The sequence below is a fragment of the Sinohyriopsis cumingii genome, chromosome 7 (assembly GCF_028554795.1).
Source record: "Sinohyriopsis cumingii isolate HCF-2022 chromosome 7, ASM2855479v2, whole genome shotgun sequence".
NCBI classification, from domain to species: domain Eukaryota; kingdom Metazoa; phylum Mollusca; class Bivalvia; order Unionida; family Unionidae; genus Sinohyriopsis; species Sinohyriopsis cumingii.
The window spans coordinates 115,558,910-115,583,429 of NC_142967.1; the positions used below are offsets into that span (position 1 = coordinate 115,558,910).

Sequence of the window (24,520 nt, forward strand, 5' to 3'; positions counted from 1 at the left end):
CAGTGTTTCTGGAAAATTACCACTCATTATACCCAAGTTTATGATATGTGTTAGTGACTTTATTATTACTCGTGCAGAAGTTTTAAGAATTCATGGACCACAAAGTTTATGCTTCATGTTTACATTTTTTGGCCAAAGTAATTTTATTGCTTAAATTTGCATATCCTTGTTATGTATGCTGATTGGCTTCTAACTGTCTGCATCCATGTACTATGAGCTGTATAGACCTTTTGGGCCAATCCACAAAACTGCTTTAAAACTAATATTTGTGGTCAGAATGAGGGTAATTTGAAAAACTTTGTGCGTAAATATCAGTAAAATGCATGTATCTTCTATGGTCATTATAGCAACTGAAACAGCATGAATAAAAGCAAATATCTAGTTTTCCAACAAAAATAAATATTCAAAATGTATATATGCATAGTTACATTTTTATGCATATCACTTATATCCTTAGTGCATGATTTCTAGGTCTCAGCTGCTTATATCCTTAGTGCACAATTTCTAGGTCTCATCTGCTTATATCCTTAGTGCATGATTTCTAGGTCTCAGCTGCATATATCCTTAGTGCATGATTTCTAAGTCTCAGCTGGCTGATTAACATTTTGCTTTCTTACATGCCCAAGATTAGATGATAGTATGGAAGAGACCTATTTATGGCTTTGGTGTCAAAATGTCAAATGTCAATGTATTATGTATATTTAATTTGCATGGTTTGTTAGTTATTTTCAAAAAATTTATTTCATGATGTGAAGTGGGTTATGTAAAATTGCATAGCTGACCTTGTCCAAAATCAGTGACAGTTTTGTAAAAACATTGTTTACCCTTTTTTGAACTGAAGGATAAATATTACAATTATCATCTTGGTATGATTCAAGACATTCTGTTTTCCATTTTTTTAATTATTTATTTTATTATAATTTTAGTAACAGACCTTCTAATTATTTCTAAATTTTTATCTTGCAAACATTCGGAACCTTCTAGAATGAAATTTTGAATTAGGTAATAGTTTCATTTAGAAAATGCTAATTGTGACCTAGGTCAGTTAAAGAAGTATAAAAACTTGTTTACAGGACACATTTATTCCTGCAAAAACATCTGAAACAGAAATCGGTCTATTTTGTAGTGCCCAGTATTTCATTTGGGCTGGAATTAATTTATTCAAATTATTTATTCACTGGAAGTACCAAGTGCCAATCCAAAATAGTATTGGCAATGGAGATTTGGATTTATAATGAATTTCAAGCAAGGATATATTCTTCATTGATATTATTGTGATTCAGCAAAAGGCTGACAGCATGTCATTACTATTCAGGCCATCACAGGTAAATCAACACTTCCAGCATTGGATTTATTTTTGGAATATCACTTACGTTGTCTTCAGAATTTTAATCATTAGGACCTGTGTTCAAAATTCTAGGATCATTTGGGATTTAAATTGAAATACTGTACTTTACTTTGTCATATTTTCACCTTGCATTTTATGGAAATAAATTGTTGAATTTTACAAAACTTATCAGTTTTCGTTCTCTTCTGTTACTTTGTTTAAGACCATAGAGTCATACTACATGGTTCAGTAGCAACTTCGTTGACCAATTACATTGGAATGGCTTAATTGTACTTAGGATAATAAGGACACCTTCAGATCATCTGGTCTAAAGGACAATCATTACCCCAAGTACTGCAGATATTGTGGCAATGATTTCTAGACTTACGTTTCTTAAAAGACCAATTGCCAAGGTCATTGAGACTGTGAATAATCTTGAGAAAAACCACAACTTACTAGAGGACTAGTAAGTCAACTAGAGGAATATTAAACACGGTCAGGATACATAGTGTGCTGTTTGCAGTACTGTCGTTGCACTGCAGGTAATAAGGCAGCTTTTGGATTCAGAGATCTAAAGGACAGAGAGGTCATTGTAATTTTTCTTGAGTTATGCTAAGTACAAGACCAAAATTAAAGATCACTGAATAATGTTTCAGTTAGTCATACCAAATTAGTACCTACATATTAAACATATGTATGATGTATAATGTGCCAATCACAGTTGTTGTTGTTGTTGTGGGGTTTAATGCCATTTTTCTGCACACAATAGGCTATACATGGCGGCCAGTAATAATGGTGGAGGAAGAACCTGGTAAAACCCCGGAAAGAACCACCGACCCACGAGAAGCTACAGGCAAGCTTTCTCACATACCCACATTGGCTGAATCTGAGACTCGAACCGGTGCGGACAGAGGTGAGATGGCAGTGATCTGTAATGGAGAGCACTTTAGACCACTCGGCCACTCGGGGCCCCCGCCAATTACAGTATTGTTGTGATTACATGGTGACACAGAAAAACACACAAATGTTTTAGCAGCTATGCAATGGTTTACTTGTGTTGTTTGGTACAAAAAACAAACTTTTGTATGAAGCACAAATGACATCTTTTTGTAACCAATACATTCCTAAAGCCTTTAATTAAATGACAGATAACAAAAGTAATACTTTCTGGTTTGTTATTAAAAATGAATAAGTCTTTTCTCATTTTAAAGAAAAAATCTGAAGTTTTGTATGTATGGTATCCTAGGCTTGCTTTACTCGCTTATACCATAGGCTTGAATACACTTTTCTATTATTCAGCTGTGCCCTCGGGAATCCACTTTGCACAGGAGCCAAGTGAAAATGTTGATCTGAGCATTACATCAGCTACATTCCAGTGCAGAACAATGGGTTGTAGTTATCCAGATCCTGTCATACTGTGGATGTATGAGGTACGCTATGACACTAATATCTCTCTGTTAATTGTATTGCTATTGGTTTTGCATTTTCTCTCCATAACTCCCTACTGCTATTAGTTGCATCATGCCATGCAACCTAAATCTTCTAGCAGAGGTTTTCAATCAAATTAGTTAGAATGCTTGCCTACCTATATCATGTATGATCAATAAATTTGTTGCCAAAAGGCAGAGGATAGTTCACATGTCCATTTATTTGGTGATTTCCATCTACACTGCTATCCATCAGTCTGTCCCAATTCTGTGCTCACCTGACCATAGGGTCATGTAAAATTATGGCTTGTCTAGCGTCCTTTGTCTGGCTGTCACTCATCTGTCAGTAATTTATATTACCACACTGGAGACCATACATCTGATCTATTTTAAAATTTTGGAATTTTGATTTTACTTACATCACATTGATATGATGAAATATAACAGTGGGAGTCGTTTGACATAGATACAGCAGTGATACCACTTTTATCACCCAAGGGGCCATATCACTTTTATCACCAAAGGGGCCATATCACTTCTATCACCAAAGGGGCTGTATCAATTTTATCAACAAAGGGAACATACCAATTTTATCACCAAAGGGGCCATATCACTTTTATCACCAAAGGGGCCATATCACTTTTATCACCAAAGGGGCCATATCACTTCTATCACCAAAGGGGCCATACCACTTTTAACACCAAAGGGGCCATACCACTGTTATCACCGAAGGAGCAATATCACTTTAATCACCAAAGGGTCCATTTCACTTTTTTCACCAAAGGGACCATACCACTTTTATCACCAAAGGGCCATACCACTTTTATACCAAAGGGGCCATACCACTTTTATCAAAAACGTGGCTGTACCACTTTTATCACCAAAGGGTTCATACCTCTTTTATCACCAAAGGGGCCATACCACTGTTATGACTGAAGGAGCAATATCACTTTTATCACCAAAGGGGCCATATCACTATTATCACAATGGGACCATACCACTTTTGTACGCATTTGAATATTCACTTGCACATTTAGGCCTATGTAATGTTTGTCTACTTCCCTCATTTTGTCTCTCCATCCCTCCCATTTTACGTCTCTGTTTCTCCATCATGATTAACACGCTAAATTATTCAATACATTGTATGTATTAATCAGTGTAGGTGCCTATTATAAATGTCTATATGAAACTCCAAACAAAAAAAACTAGACTTCAGTAATGAAGTTTTAAAAAAATAGATTTCCACCTGAATCATGCAAAGTGTCAGTGACTGAACTTATGTGTCCTGTTCCAATTCCTTAGTCAGCATCACTGATCAGTACTGTTAGACTAATTAAAAACAATTCATGATTGAATGGAGTACCGTAATGAAATTGGTTACATAGTGATCTTAACTCTCATCACAGTCATAATAATGTCTGAATATGGTGGAGAAAGTGAAGATAGATGAGTGCAAACCAAAATTAACACTGCCAAAGAGCAGCATCATAAATGCTAATTCATGTCACCTGGATCTACACGCTTTAACAATCTGACACTAGTGGGGCATGCTGCCTACAGTGACCTAGTAAGATCGGTGAAAGCCCAAAATACAGCCTGGTAAAAATAATTCACTGGGTAACATTAGTAGACAAAGTATCCTTAAATCTTTGTATGCCTAGACTAAAAGAGAACATGTCACATGCATTCGAACATAATATGACATAATACCAATTCATGCCTTGTAGCACTTTCTTCATAACAACTTTGAAAAAATAAACAAGAGATTTGCCATACATTACCCTGAAGCAACATGTTGATGGGCTTTCAACATCGCTGAAGGTTGAGTACCTTAGAGATGCACCCATTTTTAACACCTCTTTGGTGAGTTTCTTACAGCCACTCAAGAAAGCATTCACTTTTAATAGAACTGATGTGTTTGTCACATAACATTGTGACTTGTCAGCCCAAGCAGTACATTATATGTGAATTATCATGCAAAAGTATATTATATATTTTTTTACCATGAGATTTTCAATGTATTCACTGTGTTTGAGAATAACACTTTACTTGAAAATGTAAATGACATGACACAGCTTGGTAATAATCATGTAGACATTTTTATCACTCAATACAGTCATCCAATAGTGAACAGTGACACAGTTAATGAATTAAAGAATGAGTTAGGAATTCTTAGATACACAACAATTATCTAGCACTATCAACAGCTGAATTAATTTTAGTAAATAGACATTATCCAAATGTTATTCCTTTGATGGAAATTTCATTTACGTTCATTGTCTAGCCTGGACTGGGAGGAAAGTATTGCATGCTTAGATTTGATCAAAACAATACTGCAGTTAAGATAAGTGTTGTCACTTGTTATTAACACATGAAAACAAATCTTGTCTGCATTGGTATAGAAGATTTTGATCCTTGTTGTGGGCAGTATGGAAATGGAAGGTAAATCAAAACAAATTTGTATGAATAATACAAAGAGAATACTTGCAACAGATGGATGTAATTTAATCAAATGGATTTACTATACGCAAATATGGCAACATCATGATCATTGATAGGAAAACTGTGCGAATACATTTGGTTTTTTTTAATAAATTTAACTGGGGAGGACTGATATCAAATGCAGATGTAAAAAATGAGATAATAGGTACAATAATTGAACACTCATGAGGCTAAATTTAAATGGCTAATCTTCCCAATGCATTGTTATCAAAACTGTAGCCAGTCATCAATTTATTAGACATATGATGTGATGTGATGTGATTTGGATTTTTAACGTAGCTTTAACAATTTTTCAGTCATATCGCTACGATGTCTGCAATGTGGCAGTTTATAGTGATGTCTAGCACTGGGGCATCATGCTGCAGACATGTAGCGTGATGTCCCACCCAGTCACATTATCCTGACACCAGTCCAACCAGTCCTAACACTAACCTCTTAATGCTGAACGCCAAGCGAGGCAGCTGTTAGTACCGTTTTTGTAAGTTTTTGGTATGACTCGGCCGGGGATCGAACCCACGACCTCCCACATCCGATTAGACATATGAAGTATCTGCAATAATATTCACCCAAGTAAATAGTCTATTACTCTTTATGTGTATTATTAATAAATATTATTATTATTAGTTGTTTTATTATTATTATTATTATTATTATTATTATTATTATTGTACATTATCCAGCTACTTACTGCTCCAGTGGCCTATGGTTAGAGTGTCCGCCTCGGATGCGGGAGGTCATGGGTTCGATCCCTGGCCGAGTCATACCAGAGACTTAAAAAATGGTACAGACAGCTGCCTTGCTTGGCATTCAGCATCAAGAGGTTAGTGTTAGGACTGGTCGGCCTGGTGTCAGGATAATGTGACTGGGTGGGACATCATGCTACATGTCTGCGTCATGATGCCCCAGTGCTAGACATCACTATAAACTGCCACATTGCAGACATCTTAGCGATATGACTGAAAAATTGTTAAAGCTACGTTAAAAATCAAAATCACATCACATCACATCACATCCAGCAACTTAGGCCGACAAAAAGCAACCTTACATGTGTAATGTTATTGGATGGTTTTATAGTGGCTGAGATCATCAATTCATAAAAACTTTAAAAATCAGCAGGAAATCTTGCATACACACATCGATGTTCATTTGATATACTTACTGGTATTTCTCGCTGTTGTTGAGCTACCATCAGCTGAAGGGTTCTTTTGGCAATATGTATGTAACATTTCCATATAAAATCCGGTGTTTGGTGATATGTACATAATATTTCCAGATCAAATCCAATGTTTGGTGATATGTACATAATATTTCCAGATCAAATCCTATGTTTGGCAATATGTACTTATTATTTCTAGATCAAATTTTATGTTTGGCGATGTGTACCTAATATTTCCAGATCAAATCCTAAGTTTGGCGATGTGTATGTAATATTTCCAGATCAAATCCTATGTTTGGTGATGTGTACGTAATATTTCCAGATCAAATCCTATGTTTGGCGATGTGTACGTAATATTTCCAGATCAAATCCTATGTTTGGCGATGTGTACGTAATATTTCCAGATCAAATCCTATGTTTGGCGATGTGTACGTAATATTTCCAGATCAAATCCTATGTTTGGCGATGTGTACATAATATTTCCAGATCAAATCCTATGTTTGGCGATATGTAAATCCACATTGAATAGCACAGCACTCTGTCCTGTGTCCGTTTTGAATTTTGCACTAGATATGACAGTTACCAAATACCAGTAAGTGTCAAAACTCTACACAGTTGTGTTTCAAACAGATTTCCTTGCAGGAAAATTGCACATTTTAATAAACAGGTGACATCAGACCAACATATCATCCATCCGTATCAACACGGATATTGATTTTTCAGACTACTAGCTACAACATTCCCTTGACATACATCCTTTATCAAGTCCAAGCATAACTATACCAGGATACAATTTATATTGTAAATTGTGTCTATGGCATTGATATTCTCACCAAGCATGCTTTCTATCCTTTGTTGTTGTTCTGGAGTTAGGTGAAATGTTTATTTTTTAATCCTTTTGCTTCTCTTTAACATTTCCATCAAGTTTTGTTCATCTGAAATCATAGAAACAGGTATGTATTGTAGTTTAACTGAATTAAGATCGTTTTTACCATATTTGTTATGTCTTGTTTGTAGATTTTGCTTTGTATATCTATATTGTGCATTTAATTTTGTCCATGATTGTAGATTGTATGGGTCATTTTGTAAACAACATATTACAGAGCCAACTTTTGTCCATGATTGTAGACTGTATGGGTCATTTTGAAAACAACATATTACTGAGCTAACTTTTGTCCATGATTGTAGATTGTATGGGTCATTTTGAAAACAACATATTACAAAGCTAACTTTTGTCCATGATCATAGATTGTATGGGTCATTTTGTAAACAACATATTACTGAGCTAACTTTTGTCCATGATTGTAGTATGTATGGGTCATTTTGAAAACAACATATTATAAAATTAACTTTTGACCATTGATTGTAAGTTTAACTTTAAGATACCAAAATGTTTATTTGGATCTTATTTCAAGACATTGATTAACATGTTACTGATTCATCATGGCAGCCTCTTTTGTTTGAAAACATTGACTTTGTGAATATCAACATAAACAAGCAAAAAAACATTCTCTTTGAACTTAGTTTATTTATGTTTGCAATATTTCAGAATCAAGTCATTGCAACTGGTGTCCAGACATCGACATCAGATGGTTGCACATCACCAGAAAAGATCTATACCAGCACCCTGTTTTTTCAAATAAACAGCACACTGAGTGACAACAGTGATAAGACAGTTATCTTTTCCTGTAGGACTGACTATCCTGATCCCTTTGTAAACATCAGAGCAAATGCAACAAAGTCTGTCAGGTTTGCTGGTAAGGATAGATATTGTCATCATGCCACAAATTATTGATTTACATAACCTGATGGTAGATGCACTTTAGTATAATGTTTTTGCTTTTTACTAAGTTCTTGTTGCACTTCATTGACTGATTGCCATTTATGTGAACTGCATGACATTTAATTCATTGACTGATTGCCATTTATGTGAACTGCATGACATTTATGTGAACTGCATGACATTTAATTCATTGACTGATTGCCATTTATGTGAACTGCATGACATTTATGTGAACTGCATGACATTTAATTCATTGACTGATTGCATTTATGTGAACTGCATGACATTTAATTCATTGACTGATTGCCATTTATGTAAACTGCATGACATTTAATTCATTGACTGATTGCCATTTATGTGAACTGCATGACATAATCTATTGACTGATTGCCATTTATGTGAACTGCATGACATAATTCATTGACTGATTGCCATTTATGTAAACTGCATGACATTTAATTCATTGACTGATTGCCATTTATGTGAACTGCATGACATAATCTATTGACTGATTGCCATTTATGTGAACTGCATGACATAATTCATTTACTGATTGCCATTTATGTAAACTGCATGACATTTAATTCATTGACTGATTGCCATTTATGTGAACTGCATGACATAATCTATTGACTGATTGCCATTTATGTAAACTGCATGACATTTAATTCATTGACTGATTGACATTTATGTGAACTGCATGACATTTAATTGTATGTGAGCAGGCAGAGCAGGGTCTGCTGTAAATCATGTTGAAAAATTTCAGTCTATGCTGTGACTTAATGCACAGGTAAATACTCATAACATTAGGCTTCATAAAAGTCAATTTTATTTTTTGGTGACAATTTACATAAGGAAAAGAAGAATCTATGTAGGATTTTCATGTTTTTGTAGGAAAAACTAAATAAAAATTTAACAATTATATCTAGGCAGTATCTTTAACCTTTAACTTTTTAGCTATCTCTAATGAAAATGCACCTTCTATATATTCTGGGATGATCCAGTACTGCAAAAGAAAATTGTATAAATAAAAAGTTGGAGGGCTTATGTAACTTAGAAAACATTATGTATCAAAATGGGGTTCCAGAAAAAGAAGTCGTCAACATTATTTATGCCTTATACAATGACACTAAGTACACAATTTGTATACATAATGCACTTTCAGAATGGTTTATTGCTGACAATGGGGACAGTGATAGCTTGGATCAAAAAATGCACACATCTGGACTATTATTGATAGACAACTTGGTACTCTAGGACCTAGACTTTGCACACATCTGGACTATTATTGATAGACAACTTGGTACTCTTGGACCTAGACTTTTTGGACTCATCTGGACTATTATTGATAGACAACCTGGTACTCTAGGGCCTAGACTTTGGACACATCTGGACTATTATTGATAGACAACCTGGTACTCTAGGGCCTAGACTTTGCACACATCTGGACTATTATTGATAGACAACCTGGTACTCTAGGGCCTAGACTTTGCACACATCTGGACTATTATTGATAGACAACTTGGTACTCTTGGACCTAGACTTTTTGGACTCATCTGGACTATTATTGATAGACAACTTGGTACTCTAGGACATGGACTTTGCATACATCTGGACTATTATTGATAGACAACTTGGTACTCTACGACCTACACTTTGGACACATCTGGACTATTATTGATAGACAACCTGGTACTCTAGGACCTAGACTTTGGACACATCTGGACTATTATTGATAGACAACTTGGTACTCTAGGACCTAGACTTTGCACACATCTGGACTATTATTGATAGACAACATGGTACTCTAGGACCTAGACTTTGGACACATCCGGACTATTATTGATAGACAACTTGGTACTCTAGGACCTAGACTTTGCACGCATCTGGACTATTATTGATAGACAACATGGTACTCTAGGACCTAGACTTTGGACACATCTGGACTATTATTGATAGACAACCTGGTACTCTAGGACATGGACAATTATTGATAGACAACTTGGTACTCTAGGACCTAGACTTTGGACACATCTGGACTATTATTGATAGACAACTTGGTACTCTAGGACCTAGACTTTGGACACATCTGGAGTATTATTTATAGACAACCTGGTACTCTAGGACCTAGACTTTGGACACATCTGGACTATTATTGATAGACAACTTGGTACTCTAGGACCTAAACTTTGGACACATCCGGACTATTATTTATAGACAACCTGGTACTCTAGGACCTAGACTTTGCACACATCTGGACTATTATTGATAGACAACTTGGTACTCTAGGGCATAGACTTTGCACACATCTGGACTGTTATTGATAGACAACCTGGTACTCTATACATGTGGCTTTTAGGATGGTGCAGAGCTGGGTTTTGATGCAATAGCATTGATTACAGGCATTCTCAAATTGATGGTCAGCTTGCTACTAGTAGTGCATAATTTCTTAACTTTCCTCAATAATACTCTCAATTAAAAGTATTATGTGGGGTATACCTTGAAGCAGCAGGGAAGTTGTACAGACCAGACGTTCCAGACCAAATAAAGCTTCCTACGAGAACTTTCTCCGTAGAAGCCTCAGATTTCAAAAATAAGCCTTCCTACGAAAATTAATTTGCGTAAATTCACTCCCGACTGCAATTTTTTGTGTGCAAATTCAATGATTCTAGACAAGTAAAAAAGGGGGGGGGGGAATTTATTCTGGTGTCGATGAAGTTTGCAAGGTTTGGCTGCGGATCCTAATTTTACCTCGCATTAAAACAATATAGTTGAAAATAATATGAGTCGGAAAGCTAGTAGAGTTGGAGAGCCTCATTCTGCAAGATTAGCGCGAGAACAATTAGCGGCAGTAAAGAAACTTATCCCGGCTAAACAATTATTTAAGAAAAAAGTTCGTGATTACGAAGACTCGCAATATGGAATTACTGAGATATCGTCAAAGTTGTTGAGTCCAGTCACTGGAGCGATCGAACAGGTTGCATACGGCGACAAAAAGGAAGATAAGGAACTTAGGAAGAAGGGGCTTATTCCCATGACGAGAGACATTGAGCAACACACTCGATTATTACCGGAGCGAATAGTACAAACACAAACACGAGCACAAGCACAAGCACAAGCACGAGCACGAGCACAAGCACAAGCACAAGCACAAGCACAACAAGAACAAGCACAAACACGAGCGCAACGAGAACAAGAGCAAGCGCTACGAGAACAATTACAGAAAACACAAGCAGAATTGAGGATGAGTCAACTTATTGAAAAATTAGATGAAGATAAAAAATTACAACAAGAACAAGCGCAACAAGAAGATGAGAAGGAGCGGTATGTGGAGAAATTAAGGGAAGAACAACAAAGGAGACGGGCACAACGAGAACGAATAAAAGAGGAGGAAGAAGAACAAGCGCAAGAAGAAGAAGAACTAGAAGAAGAAGAAGGACAAGAAGAAACACCAAAGGAAGAAAAAAAAGAAAAGAAGGAAAAAAGAACCGATCCTGTTGCAAATATAAAGGATAAATTTAAAGAAGATGGTATTATCAAAATGAATTTGGAATTAGACAAAATTAATCCTAATAATCTTGATGAGCTCGGATATTTTGCGAGGCGCAGCTTTGATGATCGACATCAATATTTAACGGATGTGGGATCAAATTTTTATAGTTCACGACTTTCTTGGTATAAGGCAATATACCGATTAAAATTTGGCAAATCCCAGGCCAGGGTGGATGATGTGAATTTTGTTCATTTTGAGAAATTTGCATCTACTCAAATTACTGGACCGATGGAATTTTCTAATATCACTGGAAGAAGACCCGAGGAAGATTTTACGAATGTTGGAATTCAAAAATTAAATGAAGGCGACCTGGTCAAAATTGCAAAATACGGTTACAACGAAAAAAGCAAATATTTACGTCCCGCAGCCTTTGAAAAATATACCCCCGAGGAATGGGTTCCCGCTGTGTATTTTGCCTCATGGAGAGAGAAAATCGATCCTGATAAACCTGGATTCAAAAAATTTCAAAAGGCTGTGAGAGAATTTAGCGAAGAAGAAGAGGAATTCGAGGATGCGCCATCGTCATTTTCAAAACCAAAGATAGGAAGCGGATATACTGTTTGCCCTGACAGTGTTGTCAACGACGTATCTCGCCTCGAAGTATTAATCGGAGGAAAACGAGCTGGAAATAACTCCCGTGAAATAATCAACGAAGCCTCGGATATTTGTCAGCGATTATTCCGCGGTGGTGTCATCGACTCTCACATTTACAAGGAACTTATCGATGAGCTCATCGATTAAAATAACACAATTGAAATAACATGATTGTTCACAAATATCAACGCAGACCTAGACAGGTCCGCGTAGTAAACTCTAGATTACCCGTATATAGATATATCCACGGTAACGGACTCGGCGATATTGTTGGAAGTCTCGTTACGCGAATAATACCTAAAATTGGACCAATAATTAAGCAGATTGGCTTAAAAGCAATAGGAAATATCGGCAAGAGTGCTGCCATTTCTGGTATCAAAAAAATAGCTAGTAAAGGCTACGATTTTGTCAGAGAGAAAATATCAAATTTAATACGAAAAAGAGAGCCAGTTAAATTGCCTATCACCAGTGAAATGCCACCCGAAATCGGCAAGGTCATAAACGAAGCAGCAAATAAAAAAATAAATGACCTAGCGCAGGAAGTTGCTGACACAAACCTCGCACAGGAAGTTGCAAAGAAAATTACTAACACAAATCTTGCAAAGAAAATTACTAAGGTAAATCTAGCAAATGAAATTGCTAAGACAAATCTAGCAAATGAAATTGCAAATACAAGCTTCGTTTCAGGTAGCGGTCTTCGTTTTAGATGATATTCTTAATAATAAATGTTCGCACAAGTGTCAAATGAAGTGTTCGACATGGACGAGCCTGTGGGCAGAGACACATCCGTGCGAGATTTCCAGTATTTCTCATACGATGCGGTTGAACCAAATACGCCTAATCGCTTGGAAATTCAAGTTCACGATACAACAAGGTATTTTCTTCCATCCGAGGCATATATCGAGGTTGTTGGGAGAATTGCAAAAGAAGATAATACCAATTTTGGAGCAGATTTTAAAATTGGATTCGTCAATAATGGCATTATGGCATTATTCAAGAGCGCCACTTATATGATCGATGGAAGAGAGATCGAATCAATTACCGATAATGTTGATATAGCAACAACGATAATAGGACTAGCGAGATACTCGGATGATTTTACCAGATCGGCTGGTCCTAGCATGATGTTCGCCAAAGATAATTCTAATAACGCTGATCATAATCCGTATATCGTCAGACAACCGAATACTAACGCTGTCCCCCCCCCCCCCCCCCCCCGTTGCTGCTGCCATCGAAGATATGATAATTAACATCAATCCCAATTATAATCTTGGATTTGCCACGAGAAGATCTATGCTGACTGGGAATGAACGAAGATTTTCCTGTGCAATTCCGCTATCTCACATTTTTGGATTTTGCAGGCATTTCAGGAAAGTTATTTACGGAGCAAAACACACGATAACATTCGTTCGAGACGCTACTGGCAGTGACAAAGCCATCTGGCGAGTAGCAGGCGATGCAGGCAAGGTAATCCTAACTAAATTTACCTTGTGGATGCCAGCGATAACCCCATCGATACTTGAGGAAGAAAAATTATTATCATTCATGAATCAAGGCGGAAAATCCGTCATGTCTTGGTTGACAACGATGACTGACTCCTGCGATGTTAATATTAACGGAATATTTACCTGGCGAATTGCGTCACAACAGGGCGTTTCCGCACCTAGGCATATCTTCGTTGCTCTTCAAAACGCAGACAGATACGATCAACTTCACAGTCATATGATATTCGACAAATTCGCGGCAACAAACGTCTCACTGAGAATAAACGGCCAACAAGAACCATCAGAGGAAATAGCCATCGATTTTGAAAATTTCTCAACTGCCCGCGCGTATCATCGATTGTTAAGTTTCATGGGTCGCGATCAAAATATCGATACCGGATTGCAAATATCACAGTTGGATTTTAATAAACTTTATCCCATCTATTACTTTTCCTTGGAGCATCTCGATTTGGTAAAACAATCTGTTGTTGATATTCATTTCAAGGCCAGAATTAACACAGCCGGAGCAGCAAGAGCCATCGCGGTAATCCTCAGCGATAGAACAATGATCCTAGAAGGCATTAGCGGTAGAATGAGAGTCATCGATGCTCCTGTCGAAAGAATGTAACAAATTCTAAATTTAGATTAAGCGATTATTAATATGCCATACGAACACGTCAGTGTAACTCTGACCCCGGGTCAGATGAAAAAACTCCAAACAGCGATATCAAAGCGATGCGGTATGAAATTAACACTGAAAAACGATCAGATTCACGGTGGACCTAACAAACTATCGCTAACTAGAAGTCAACGTGAGCGATTTACCAAGGCCAAATCAGCAAATTCCGGTGTTCATGTGAATCTCTCAATAGGCGCAATCAAAGACATGGTCAAAATAGGCGGATTTCTTCCTTTTCTTCTTCCTTTACTGGCTCCGTTAATAACAGGCGCAGTATCGGCCTTAGGTGGATTCGGGGCTAAAAAAATAATAGAAAAAGTTACAGGAGGACGATACGGTAAAAAAAAATATCATCGCGGATCCGGCCTAAGACTAGGACGACCCCCTTTGTACGGATCCGGCCTAAGATTAACACGCCCCTATCAAATTTAGATCTAATCAGCGAAGTAAAGAAAAAAAAAATAAAATTTTTCAGAGGCGTATTTATGCGAGATCAACTACCAGACAAACCAAACTCTACCGAGACAGGAATAATTAATCTCGATAAAAATACCGGCCCTGGCACACACTGGGTTGCCTACGCGATTAATCCTCGCGAAGTCGTTTATTTTGATTCGTACGGATTAGCACCGCCAAATGAATTTATCAACTATGTGTCTTCGCTGAATATTCCGATTTGGTAGTCGACTCTTCCAACACAAACATTAGCGGATCCACCAATATGCGGCCCAGAGTCAATTAACGTCCTCGACGCAATTTCAAAATCATCCGGTCCGTATCACAAAATTGTATTTGAATACGCCGTAGATAAATATCATGGTTGATATTTACGGTAGATTTATCTACAGTAAGGAAAAAGCAGAAGTGACTGACGTCGATCTATCAAAGTTCGCAACCAAGAGCGATATTAACAATCTTCTATCGCTGTCAGAGGTGGATCCTGGTGAAGTTGCTGTTTTTCAAAATACCGAAGGGCGATTACAAACCAGCAACGTCAAAATAACTGATATAATCAAGCGAGACGAATACCGCGATCATATCAGTCAGTTTACTCGCCAATCGGAGATGGTATTAAAATCTATTGCTGATATTACCGATATTATCGCGGTATTACCACTAAAGGCCAATATCGCGGATGTAGAAAAATCCGACAAAGAGCTATCAGCGGCGATGCTTCTAAAGGCCGATAAAGCATCACACGACGATCTTCAGGATAGAGTGACAAAAAGATTTACCAAGCTAACTAACGATCTTAAAAAACTAGACGATACATCAAAAAATCTCAGTAAAAAACTCGATGAGGATATAAAAAAATTCATCGATACCTCTTCAACTACACATAACGACCTCAACGAGAAAACAAGAAAAATAAACGAAGATATCGCACAAATCAACAAAGATATTGAATCGGCACGTGCATTAATATTTCAAAAAGCCGATAGAACATCACATAACGATCTTACCGAGAAAACAAAGAAAATAAACGAAGATATCGCCCAAATCAACAAAGATATTGAAGCGGCACGTGCACTAATATTTCAAAAAGCCGATAGAACATCACATAACGATCTCAGCGAGAAAACAAGAAAAATCGACGAGGATATTACTAAAATTAACGATGATATTAACGCGGTACACCAAATCGTAAACGAAAAAGTCGATAAAACATCACACGACGAGAAAACAAAATCCATCAACGATGATATTAACGCGGTACGCCAAATCGTAAACGAAAAAGTCGATAAAACATCACACGATGATCTCCACGAGAAAACAAAAAAAATCAGCGAAGATGTTACTAAAATATCCGAGGAAATTAACGTGGTACGAGAATTAGCAAATGAGAAAGTCGATACATCAGTGAACGACGGAGAAATTCAAGAAATCAACGCGAAACTTCTCGACGCAACTACAAAAATTAACGAAATCAACTTAGAAATATCATCGTTGGATATTCCTGCGTTGATGCATATTTCGATACCAGATCAGGTAAAATCAAAATATCTTTCCTGCAATGTATCATTTGTGCTGAGGACACAAAATATTACCTGGACACCTGATAATGATTCTTTTAACTTTACCGCGCCAATTCAGGGTGTATATCGAGTATATATTATTTCGAAGTCAATAAAATTTAACGTGACGGCCGATAATCATGAAATTTATGAATACTATCCTGGATTTTTCGTTATTTCCATAGATGAAAATAACATCGTAAATTTCACACTAGAACCACAAGACAGAACCACCATGGGACCAGTGTATTATTTTGTAATTTTCGAATATTTATCGGTTTGGGCCGTAATTGGTCAACCCAAGCAGGTTGTAGTTGTCGAGATAGGGAAACCCCCAACCATTTGAAAACGGAAAACTGACTTACCAAGAATTAGTCAGGTAAATTAACTAATAAATGACCGCATCGGATTACCGTTATAATCAGGCGCGATCATGGCAGGATTCGTTAAAAAAACTCCTAGACGAGTATCAAACAAAAATAAAAAAATACCAGCGTAGATTAGTTATCATTGACGTCGCCGTGTACGCGGTATCCGCTGTAGTCGCTGGTGCGGGAATAATTTTATCCGCGGTAACAACGATAGCGCCGATCGTAGCAACGATAATAATCTCGTCAACAACAACAATCGCTGGTGTTCTCAATATCGTAGCGAAAAAGATATCCTCGTGCACGAGTGAGAAATTATCGTTGTACAAAAACAAATTATCCAAAGTCAACGACGCGTATTCGAAATTATCATCGCTGCTTTCGGAGAGTCTCAACGACGGCGTTATCTCCGATCCAGAATTTTCTTCGATGATCAGTATTTACTCGGAGATTGAACAAATGAATATTAATAATGTCCGAACTAGCCCAGATCGTGACAAACACGACACCGCCGACAACAACACTAATATCGTTAAGTTCAACCAAGCCAGAATTTAGCATTAATTTTCCAACGCCAATTAGCGTCAAGGAAATTGCGTTAACACAATTGCGTGTCTACAATAGCTGGCCTAATATCAGATCAAAATCATTTGGTAAATTATTGTCAAACAATTCACTTGTTATCGCTAATAAAAAACGCGCCGATGGATCTCCCGATTGGTTCACTGTTAGTATACCAACAGGCAGTTACGAAATTGAGCAGCTGGATAAGGAATTTACCAGCAGGATATCAAATATAACCGGCGATGCTACTCCAGGAATAAAGATATCTTCGCATGAACCAACATTATCATCGATCATCGAGGTATCATCACCTTACATGGTAGATATTTATCATTCGTCGATTAGGACCGTATTGGGTTGGCCTGAAATTCCACCCGGGGAGATAATAACGCCAGAACCAAAAAAAGAAGATTTTATCAGCAATGAAAAAAACTATCACGGAATCAACTTGGACTACATCGATAAATATGAAAAAATGAAAGAAAGCCTCGATTTTTCTTCAGGTTCTGTGTATATGCTGGATTTGTTCGAGGATGGTATCAAATTATTGTTTGGTGAAATTATTAACGAATACGAGAAACAAAAAAAATTATTAGATCATTTTTTCCAGGAGTGCATATTTAACGTGCAAACTTCATGTACCGAAATTATCATAACAGTAGAGCGAATAAACAAATTAGCCGCTGATATGGAACTCATTAACAACCTAGCGACGGAAAATATACAAAACAGCGCTGTTTTTGGTATTGGTTATATTATTACGGCATTCATGCAAAGACATAACTTAACCGAGAGGACACTGCTAAGTTACAAATTTCCTGGTTATAACGTTAATGAAATGAGAAAATTTGTCACTGATACCACTGATAAGTTATTTCCTAAATTACACGATGCGTGGGCCAAGAAAAAATTACAAGCAGAATCGATTTTGCAGCATAACAACGATGGAGTGGGGCAAGGACGGCATATTTCACCTGGTATCGTTAATATAACAGAAGTTATCGCGATTTATCTTCACGCGGATGTTGTCGAGGGCAGCTACAACGTTGATTCGTCAGAGTCAAATCAGGCGCAGCAGGGATTTATCTTGTATTCGTTTTCACCTAACGTCTCTCCTGGATATTTGATAATAAAAGAGCCAGTAAATCCGTTTTACCTGCGATGCCACAATCGATTATTATCAAGGATAAATTTCAAACTAACGAATCAAGACGGAAATTTGCTTGATATCCGCGGAGAAACATTAAGTATCAATCTGCTGGTAAGATCGTAAAAATCTTCGATTCTGTCTGCCAGGGAAAAATGGGCCAAAAAAATAAATAAAATCCAGGGAAATTTTCAAAATTAATATATTTTTTTAATTTTTGTTTTTTTGTGGAATTTCTTCAGGAAGATATTTCCTTGGCCTTGCTCTCTTCGACCAGTTTTTTCAACTGCCTGACGCGTGAACTTGTAATTTTTCTTGATTCGTATGCGTCTGATAAAATCAACCTAGCTTTTTCTACCAGCGTCGATAATTTAACAAAATCCTCGATGCGATCATCGCTGACTGTAGCTAGTGATTGATACATCGCAATCTGGATTTTCTTTATTAATTTGTATTCGGATGGTAGCGTGTATTTGTATTCAAGTTTCCCTTGAACAATCGTCTCGAATTCGGATCGAATTTTATTCGTGTCCAACTCCGATGGAAGATTTATATTTTTTCTCAGGTCATCGATGGCTTCGATGATATTGCTTATGGTTTGTTCATTCATGTTATATAATTCTGTAAATATTCAATTATTCTTCGTCGCTTTCCGAATCAAATATTATTGGGATATAGGAAAATTCGATCCAAGTGCCAAGATTATAGGAAAATGTTGCTTTATATTTTTTTTCTGCCGCTCGCCGCACTGAGATTGAATTAATATCATAATATTTCGCAGCTGCAGTCATCGACGTGAATATCATCTCCTCGCCTGTTTCTTTATTTATCGATTTGACCGCCTTCGCATACTTCGGATATTTACCAGAATTACCAAAGATGCAATTTTCCTTCTGAGATACTGCGCGTAGATTGGATAGTTTATTATTGAGTTTGTTTCCGTCGATATGGTCAATAACAAGACCATTCCTGATAGGTCCTTTGTGACATTCGAACACGAATCTGTGACATGAATAATTTGTTTTTCTTCTTTTTTTATTCTCGCTGACAGTAAATAACAGATAACCCGAATTATTAACAAAACCAACAGGATTCTTCGTTTTGATATTTCTGACGGTACCATCCGATGACGCCTCGTATCCCTCGATAGTTGGATGAGATCTATACTCGTGTGTGATTGTCATTGCAGGAATCGTCGATTTCATTTCCATATACAATATTCCATTTGTTTAAATCATAATTTGCCTTGAATCGATTAATATAATCTTCTTCGCATGTTATCACCGACGAGGATTTCTTTTTGTAATATCTGAGCAATTCCCGATAATTTTTCCCTCCACAGGACAAACACAATCGAGTTTTTCCTCACGTGCCAACTTGGCAAACTAAACACCGTTGTGGTTCTTTACTGCCTCGTCGAATTGCATATATGTGAGCGCCACAATATTCGCCTCTGCAGGATTTGTCGCATGATTTTGTTGATCCGATTGGTATCCACGAACATTTATTCATTATAATTTAGATATTTGTCTAAAATATAATAATGGATACATTTGATCTTGATGAGGCAGAATATATCATTCCTGAGGTCGATCGCGCCAAAAAAGAATTCTTCGATGATGGGGGGGTTCATGTTTGGTCGACATGGAAAACTAACGCTGTTGATGCTACGATGAATCTGGAACGGGCCAAGAAGATAATCGAGCACATAAAATTCGAACACAAGGAAGAGCGATTTATCTTTGGGATAAAATTCATCGCACAAATGCCTGACGACACTTGGATTATTCGCGATAAACGAGATCCCGTGCGTGGTGGAAAGAAAAACGTCGTTCTTGATAAAAATTCGAAGCCAGGATTATTATTGGGAATCGATGGTCCTTATTATGCTAGGGCGTATCCATCTAGCGCTGTTGTTTATGGAATTTATCGGTTGAATAATAATCCGGACATGAAAAATCTACCTGTGATGAAAGAATCTCCGATGATAAATTGCGTTGCCGAGCGCGTTATCGAGCATATGAAAAATGCTCGTCGTGGATCCGGATTGACTCAGCTGAGGTTGAATAAAATTAACTCATGGGCGAAGACAGTTGTTGATGGCGCATCGATTGACGATGTTGCTGTGTTGAGCAAGAAACTTAAATTTCCTATCACGGTGAAAACGCTATCGGGAGAAATATTATATTCGTCGCCGTATAGATCTCGAGGAGTACCAATCGAAATTGTTGATCATAATTCACATGCGTGGTCGCAATCGGTAATGATATTCCCGCGAGATCGGGTTGTTAAATTTTATCCCGTGGAAGGCGCTGATGCCATGTTCCGATATATCAAAATATTAGCCGCGTCTGATCCGATATCGGTTTGGTTATTCTCGAGCGAAGAAAGGTATGATCAGTTTATCTTGCCTCGAGGAGATATTTACCGTGATGAAAAATTGCATGAATCGATGAAAAATATCGCGGTGAAATATTCGTCAAATCCTGATCAGTTATTAACCAACTGCTTTACTGTTCCGTCTGTTGCTGCTCACGCTGCCAGAGAAAGAAATTCATGGAAACCTACGAGAAACGAATTTCTCGCTGATATTCAACTTAGCTGTATCGAATACGGCCATGGCGGATTGTGGAATACCAAATACAATTTCGAAGATATGATCTCCGTTGACATGAGCGCGTGTTATCCTGGAAGTTTCCTCGGATACGGCGATTGTGCGGATTATTTTGCTAAATTTGGCCATCCCACCAGCGAGATGACTAGAGTGGCAATTAACGGACCGTTACCTGATTTTGTCATGACCGGATTCGCTTATGTAACTTCATTCGAGCTTGCTGAAAATTTACATAAAATTTGTTATATTTGGTTTGGTCGACATTTATCTCAACGCAGATGGGTCCCTATAGTGTTGTTGAGATATATGCTGGATTCGTCAATGTTAGTATCGTTGACGGTTAGTGAGGCGATTATATCATACAGGAAACAAACTGAAGTGTGGTTGCCGACGGATTGTGAAAACGCGAAAGATATCGGAAGAAAAATAATTGGTAAATTTACTCAGGGAGGATCCGTTGATCATAAACACCGACACGCTAGGTTATTTATCAACGACGCCGAGATGGATTTTATTATAGCCGATACGGTATCGCGAGGAATATTCTGCAACAGAGAGAATATTATCATTGACGGAGAAAAATTAGGTACCGTAATTAGCTATCTTGATGGAGAATCAGCGCAGTATACGCATTTGAGATCATCGATGCTCGCTTATGTGAGTATAAATTTGCTATCGATGATAAATAAATTTTCTGATATCGCGGTAAGGGTCGCAACGGACTCGTTTTATATCGATAAGAAATATCAGTATAGGCTAGAAAATTTAATCGCTGATGGTTCTTGGGGAACTTGGAGAATAAAAAACGAGGATATCCTAGATTACTGTGAGGACGCCGATGTCGAAGATTGCGATAAATTTCATCGAGATAAATTTGAGGAAATATCGACGGCTGCATCCGCATTTGACCCGATTTCACAAAACAAATTCGTTTACCTAAATGGACCTGGCGGTAGCGGTAAAACAACGCGAGCGATAAATTTATTTGCGAAATCTGATATGATAGTGTTGACTCCAACTCACAGATTAGCGCGAGAAATAAGGCAACGCGGCGTTGATTCTGGTACGTATCATAGTTATTTCAAATACAGCAGTGGATTATGGGATTCGGCTCGTATGGGAAATAAATATATCAACAAAATTATAATATTTGATGAAATTTGCACAGTAAATTTAGTTGTATTAAAATCTTTCCTGATCTGGCTGGAGGAGAAAAATACAGCCGTGATAATGTGCGGAGATCATGGCCAGCCTGATCCGATTGATGGTGAATCTCCTCATGAGTGGCTTAGGAATTTCGTTGACTATTATGAGGAAATCGACGCTGATTATAGATCCGATGATATTTTACTGACTGAATTCAAAAAATTAATTCGATTACAACCGAATAAAATTCAATGCGATGTGATGAGAAAAATAATCGACGAGACTCCGATGGATATTTTTCTAAATTTGTGGCGTCCCGATCATCTGATTGTTGCTAGTAGGAAAATTGTTCGTGATGTTATTCAGGAAATGTTATTTAAGCTGCATTGCGAGAAATTTCCAACATTACAGGTGCCATTATGTTACAGGCCCGCTGATACCAGAAAACAAAATATCAGTGTTACCTTACCCTGCGGAGAGGAAAAGATTTTGGTACTGAACGATATTATTCTTGTTGATATTAATCTTGTTAATGACGCGATAAACGAAGAAAGATCACCATGGAAATTAGGCTACGCAACAACGATACACTCATCGCAGGGATTAACCGTGGATGGCCAAGTTTGGATCGTCGATGATAGAATTTCCTGGTCAAATTTAGTGTATTTAGCCGTGTCGAGAGTAAGAAAATTATCTCAGTTAGGTAGAATTCGGTTTCACATTAATGACGCCGGCGGTAGTTGAGTATCTTTCGGTATTATTTGTAATTCCTCCTTGGTAAATCCGCGTTGTGGCGCTAGCGAATCTAGAAAATAAATTGCTGGTCTTCCCGATGATCTTGTTACGGCTGATATTTTGTGTGTTGTAACGCTCCAATTTGGATCAGTTGCTCTTTTTCTTCCTCCTTCGGCCTCGCCTTCCTTATATAAATACCTGACCGTGACGCTACCTAGCACAGGTGGAATAGTAGAATCTCGCTTTAGGGGTATATTTGTTTTTGTAATTGCAATTGCGGGTTTCATTGCTATTGTTCTCGTTGTCTCGTTATTTAGTGCGTTAATCACATGAGGCAATCTTGATACCCAATCATGAGATCGATTATCTTGAATAAATTCACGCGCGTACTGATATCCGAATAATCGTTCTGCGAGAGTTTTATTGAATCTCTCAACGATAGCTTGATTGTGATGAACACCTACAATACCGCGACGGATTTTAACATTATTCTTTTTCATCAGTGAAGTAACCGCGCCAAGAAATTCTCGACCTGGATCAACCTGAAGAAGCTTCGGCCATGTTAATGGAGATCGTGAATAAATTTCGCTAAACGCCTTAGCGATCTCCGTTGCTGTTTTATTCGATAACGGTTCCGCTTCCTTGTATCTGCTAGCGATATCAACAACCGTCAACACATACTTGTATGTGACTCCGTCGACGGTATCGTAAGGAAGAAACATTAAATCAGCCTGATGGACTTCATTAGGGACGCTGACAGAGAAACTCGCATATGATATTTTCTTAGGTGGAGGAAGATAAATTTGCCAGACTGCCTGTTTCGATAGCCACGATTCAGCAACGGACTGTTTTACTTTAGCGGCTTTGGCGAGTTTGGCTATTGCTGATTTTCCTCGCCAAAAACCTCGCGGAGAATAATATATTTGCTCCATTATTATTTACCAGCGCCGAATACTAATTTACCTTTCATCGCGCCTTTTATCAACCAAGTTGCCAATTTTTCTTTGAAACTTTTGTCAGGAATCGCGTCTATTGCATGAATTAGCCTAATATCAGCGAGATGTCTTTGTTGTAAATCCCCGCTACGATACGCAAGATCGTGATAGTAACACGCGTTATCGATGGCGTTTACTGGATCTTCGCCGGGATTTGGTTGATTATTATCGTTGAGTCTTATATCGAGCCTTGTGCCGGGTCCGCAGTAATTGTATCCTGGCAGATGTTTTTCTCCGGGATATTTCGCCCAGGGAGTTCCGGGTAATTTTGACAAGAGGGATGCGATGTCTCCTCCGATTTTTCTACCTTTTTTTTTACAAATCTGAATTTGCGTGTATTACAAACTTCGCATTCTCCTGCAATTGCGTTTCTGTTGTTGCGTGTGACGATTTCAGTTGGATTTATCGTAGCTGTGCGAGTGCGACACTTA

General features: G+C 37.6%; 1 protein-coding gene across 1 annotated transcript in view; it reads left to right on the top strand.

Moving 5' to 3' along the window:
- Positions 1-205: 205 nt before the first annotated feature.
- Positions 206-24,520, top strand: part of LOC149795971 (uncharacterized) — a 95,299-nt gene continuing 70,984 nt past the window's right edge. The window contains exons 1-4 of the mRNA XM_089963905.1: positions 206-283; positions 1,316-1,325; positions 2,627-2,757; positions 7,962-8,169. Coding sequence (XP_089820031.1) covers positions 206-283; positions 1,316-1,325; positions 2,627-2,757; positions 7,962-8,169 — 427 coding nt within the window. The remainder of the gene's footprint in view (positions 284-1,315; positions 1,326-2,626; positions 2,758-7,961; positions 8,170-24,520) is intronic.